This window comes from Tupaia chinensis, unplaced genomic scaffold (genome assembly GCF_000334495.1).
Source record: "Tupaia chinensis unplaced genomic scaffold, TupChi_1.0 Scaffold000542_1, whole genome shotgun sequence".
Taxonomy (NCBI): Eukaryota; Metazoa; Chordata; class Mammalia; order Scandentia; family Tupaiidae; genus Tupaia; species Tupaia belangeri.
Genome location: NW_006160055.1, coordinates 103596 through 108775, shown reverse-complemented (window position 1 = coordinate 108775; position 5180 = coordinate 103596). Strand labels below are relative to the sequence as shown.

Here is a 5180-nt window from a genome sequence, read left to right as displayed (position 1 = left end):
TTTGATCAGGCAGAGAGAGAGAGAGAGAGAAAGAGAGGGAGAGTGAGAGAATAAGCTGCCAGGTCCGAGACTTGAATTGTGGTTGGCGATGTGAATGTGGGAATCCAGCGCCCTCAACCACCACGCCACCTGCTGGTTCCAAAAAAAATGCATCCAACTGCACTTAAATATCCTTTCATTATTTCTCAGCCCTGAAGGATATCTCTTTTCCTTCTTCTTTTATATCAGCTAAATTTTTTAATATACATTTTAAAATTATTTAATTGTGTTATTATTATTTATTTTTAAATTTGACCAGAGAGAGACAGAAAGACAGAGAGAAAGGGACTTTTCTTCATTCTCCTGGGTTTTTGCACACACTCATACACAGGTGCTCAGCATGATTTTCAAGCCGCTAGGTCCAAGATTCAAACTGTGGTCGGCCCTGTGGAAGTTCAGCGCCTTCACCACTCTGCCATCTGCTGGTCCCCATTTTCTTTGACGTGCATGGTTTAACATTAGCACCTTTGTCTTCACAGGCCGGGGCTGTAGCTCTAACAGGGGTTTACGCTTTAACTACAACAAGGCAGGCTGCCAGAGTCTCAGACTAGACTCACTCCTTAGAGCCTGATTCTCCCACCATGAACTGGTGCCAACAGCCCAGCCCCCACCTCCCCCACACCCCACCCACCAGCTGGGAGCCCCACTCACCATCCTTGTGAGGGAACCTGCCAACTAGAAGAATGAGGTCAGCAAGACTCATGGGAGAGGCTGGGGCAGAGCCAGCTAGAGCTGGATCTCTATGAGGGGATCCCCAACTTAGCTTAGGGGTGCAACTCCAATCTTGTGGCACCTGAGGTCTGGCCAGCGAGGGTTGCTCATCACTAACACAAAAGGAATGAAGATGAGAGATTCAAGAAAAGGCCAGGATGAGGGAGGGTGTGGGAGAGACCCTGGCTGACCTCCACCTCACCTTTCTCCCTCCCTCCCGGCTGCTGCCAGCAAGCCCTGGGTTATCAGACTATCCAGGTGGGCCGCCAGCAGGCCGAGGTGCTCATCGTGGAGCAGACCGTGCACTCCAGAGAGGGCATCCCCATGTCCTGCCAGTTCTACCTGCTGTCTGATGGGTGAGCCACTCGCCGTGGGGCCAGCACCATTGTCGCACTTAGCATCAGGGGGCAGGACAGGGCAACAGGGGGACTAGCTGTTTCTGAGGACCCAGCAGGAGTATTGCCATTGAGACCCAAGTGTCCCTGTTTAATTCACATCAGTCACTGTTTTTTCATGTATTCCGTCTTTGTCTTTTTTCTTTATTAGTTTAAAGTGTATTTATTTATTTCTTCCATGAGCAAAAGAGATGGAGAGAGAGAGATGGTACCCCTAAGAGGGTTCCGATGCCGCCATCCACCCCCCAGCCTTCAGCCAGCCCCAGATGGTGGGCACGCACATGCCTAATGTACTCAGGGAGGTCTCCAGACTTGAACCAGGGGCCTTCCCATTTGGGATTTGCCTCGCAGAATTGCACTGTACTGCCGCACCCTCGCTTGTTTTCTGAATCCTCACGACGCCTCCCACGCCTTCTCACTGTGGAGCCCTGAGCGTGTAGGAAGCAATGCCAACTCCCCAAGGCCCAAGGCATAGCTCGGGCAGCTGCCCTGGTGTCAGGGTCACAGTGAACAGCATGCTGCTGCACTGTCACCAGCCGCTCCAAGTCATGAGAAAATAAGGGTGGGGAGAAGAATTTAAGAATTTGTTTCTTGAAACTTCAGAAGAGGCACTGACATAATCACTAATAGAAAAAAGTCACTGGGATGTTTCTGGCTTCCTTGTTTTATAACTTAGTGTGTTTCTGTTTTGAGTGTCACCTGGCAGGAGGGCTTTTTTTTTTTTTTTTTTTGTACTTACTCCATGAAAGATCTCACCCCGTGAAAAAATTCAATCTTAAAAAAAAAAAAAAATAGGACTGGTAGTGTGGTGGTTAAGGGTGCTGGACTCATGGTCGAACATGGTTTGAGTCCTGGACCTGGCAGCTTGCTTTCTCACTTACTCTTTTCTGTCTCTCTCCCTCTCCAGTTAAATAAATAAATAAATAAAGTTAAATAAAATAATACTTTAAAAAAAATGTAAAGGGAGAGTCTAATATTTGCCAAGCCCTCTGCCAAAACTTGGGGATCACAAATGAAATACAACCCAGGAACTCGACAGACAAGATGAGGGGCCAACCAGTACCATGGAGTTTGGGACACTGGATCCTACACAGCACACCGCACAGTTGGAGTCCTGGGCCCAGTATTTTGAAAATCACTCTGGGCACATGTGCGTGCGTGTCCAAAGTCCAAAGAGGAGAATGAGGGGGAGGGGAATTGTGGCATGGCCAGCCCTGCTGTCGGCTGATTTCTCACTTTCCCTCTCTGTCTCTCTCTCTGGCCAGCATGCTCTACAACAAAAACAAATGAACAAACAAAAGACAAGATGGGGGGGGCGGGGCAGAAGTAAACAGGGTCCCAGGACCAGTCTCTCAAGAGGGTGCTGTGGCCTATAAGTCTGCCCAGGCAGCGGGAACAAAAGGCCACTGCGGGGAGGCTGAACAGCATGTTTATCGTCTCATGGTGTGGAGTCTGGGTGGCCGAGATCAAGGGGCCAGCAGAGTGGAGTGGCGAGGGCTCTCCTGGCTTGTGCATGGCCTTTGTCTGTGCCACAGTAGAGAGAGAGCGCTCAGACATCCTCCTTTTCTAATAGCAGCATCAACCCTATAGATTAGGGCCCCACCCTATGACCTCAGTTACCTCCCTAAAGACCCTGTGTCAGTACCAGCAGCTGGTGTAATGGCTATGTCACTGGATTCCCATGTAGTCAACCGCGGTTCAAGTCCCAGACCTGGTGGCTGAAACTCATTCCAGGTGTATGTGCGTGTGTGCCCAAGATCCCAAGAGGAGAATGGACGAGAAGGGATCGTGCTGTGGCCATCCCCCCTTCGGGGGTGATTTCTCACTTTCTGTCTCTCTTTCTCTGTCTCTCTCTCTCTCTCTGTCTTTTTGGCGAGTGCATGTGCCCCCCCCCCAAAAAAATGACCCTGTCTCCAAATATCATCATTAGATCTGGGTAGGGGTCTACAGCCCATGACCAGTGGTCTAGGGAGACCCTCACACCTTCCTGTGCGTTGCACTCCAGGCACCTGGCTAAGAGAGTGCAGGTGGGCGTTCCCGGGTGCTGCATCATCACCAAGATGCCCATACTGCGGGAGGAAGGTGAGTGGGACAGGCCTGGGCAGCCTGCGGGACAGTGGAGGGGAGGAGGAGCCCAGCCGGCTGCCGGTGCAGGGGCTGCGGTGGGAGATGAGCCTGGAACGAGGAGACATGTGCCAGCCCCAACTCAAGGCGGTGGGAGGGATCTTTCTTGCCAAGGTTCCTTCTCAGCGGTTCTGCCCACATGAGCAGAATCCTGAGCCTTCCCTCTTGGGTGTGCTCGGGCATCTCTCTGTGCCCGAGGAAGGTCCCAAAGTGGGGGTAAGCAGCCTTCTCCCTTCCCACCCAGCTGAGATCGAGCCTCGCCCCGTGTTTGAGAAGAAGCCTCTGGTGTGGGAGGAGGACATGGAGCTCTACTCGAGGTTCCTGCACCGGAAGGTGAGGAGAGGTTGCAGCTAGCCTGGGGTCCCCACACCCTCTCCGGCCACAAATTCCATCACTGCCTCTCTGCTGCTGAGTGACATGCACACCCCTGGGGCTGGAAGGGCCCCAGCGCGCCTTAGCTCTGCTTTCGGAGAGAGTGGGGGCTTCTGGGACGCGAGTCCCGCCGGCTCAGGTTGGGGCTGCCGGGTCCCCTGCCAGGAGGAGCTCCGACTCAGCCACGCCAGCTATCTGAGGCAGCACCCCGAGGCCCACGCGCTCATCTCGGACTTCCTGCTCTTCCTGCTGCTGCGCCAGCCCCAGGACGCGATCACCTTCGCCGCCGAGCACTTCGGCCCCTTCGCGGCTCACCTCCCGCCCACCCCCGCCTTGCGCTCCTCGCACCGGCCCAGCCCATTCCGCACGCTGGACCCCGAGGACCGCTCGGACTCGGAGGAGAGCTAGGCAGGGCCCGCGCGCTGGAGAACCCGGGAGTGCGCTGGCCGGGCAGGAGCAGGGTCGCCCGGTCTGTCCCCCTCCTGGGACGCGGACGGAACGCGCTGGGGACAGGCGCGCTTTCCCCACGGCGGGTTTTCCGGAAATAAATGGGGAAATCCCTTCTCCTCCCCCAAGCTCTGTGGTGCCAGCCGGGACCTTCCCCCGCCAGCGTTTTGTTTCTTGGGCTAAAAATAGGAACGGCTTACTCCATTCATCCAGTGAACTTCAGCCTTTCTTCCCAGATGCCGTTACAATACCATCATTATCTCCGGTTTACAGATCGCAAATCATAAACGCAGCGACTCTTAGAGCTGGTATGTGGGAAAGCAGGATTCGAACCTAGACACGGACTTGGAAGCCCACCCTTCGTCACCAAGTTAGCGGGGATGGAGGGGCAGGGCACGTTGGCACCGAGAATCATCGCGGATATCTCTAAGCGAAGTGGTCCTCCCCACCCCCCCACACCCCCTCCACAAAGAAAAAGAACAGGACGGTGGGTGGAGGAAAGAGGGGAACGTGGACCACTGGCCTTGCTCGACTCACAGCTCACGAACGTCACCAGCTGTCGAACACCTGCTCCTCCCTTTTTCCTGTGACACACAGGAACCCTAAGACCGCCAGCGCCCCCAGTTACTGGAGAAAAAATAATGGGCGGATGTTGGTCACCTCCTTTTAGGCTCTTTGCTTCACAACAGGTCTGGCCAGCGACTTGTTTCTGCCTGATGCTGGCAGCGGCTTGTAGCGAATGAAAGGCAGATTCCTGTGGGAGCAGCGGCTGTTGGGGTGAAGGCTTCGCCTCCATCCATCCACCTGCTGCGGAGAGGTGAGGGACGAGGTGAGGGACTCCTGAGATGCCGAGCACTCCAGTGGGCGGGTCTCTGACCCCGGAATCAAGGAAGGAAAGCTGCATGGAGAACTGTCACCCGAGTTGAGCCTTGAAGATTTATATATCTTATTGTCCCCCTCCTTTATTTATTTATTTTATTTATTTTGGAGAGGTTTTTGCTATAGGGCCGTGCGCTCGCCAGACAGAGAGAGACAGACAGAAAGTGAGAAATCACCCCCCCCCGGGGGGGGGGATGGGTAGCGCGCACTCCC

General features: G+C 54.2%; 1 protein-coding gene across 3 annotated transcripts in view; it reads left to right on the top strand.

The window, feature by feature from the left end:
* Window positions 1-4276, top strand: part of CATIP (ciliogenesis associated TTC17 interacting protein) — an 8780-nt gene extending 4504 nt beyond the window's left edge. The window contains exons 6-9 of one of the 3 annotated variants that reach the window (XM_006157430.3): window positions 982-1106; window positions 3151-3227; window positions 3514-3602; window positions 3807-4276. In XM_006157430.3, the coding sequence (XP_006157492.1) occupies window positions 982-1106; window positions 3151-3227; window positions 3514-3602; window positions 3807-4049 (534 nt within the window). In that variant the 3' untranslated portion in view covers window positions 4050-4276. The remainder of the gene's footprint in view (window positions 1-981; window positions 1107-3150; window positions 3228-3513; window positions 3603-3806) is intronic. The other 2 variants (XM_006157429.3, XM_006157428.3) reach the window with 2 other exon arrangements.
* Window positions 4277-5180: the final 904 nt, after the last annotated feature.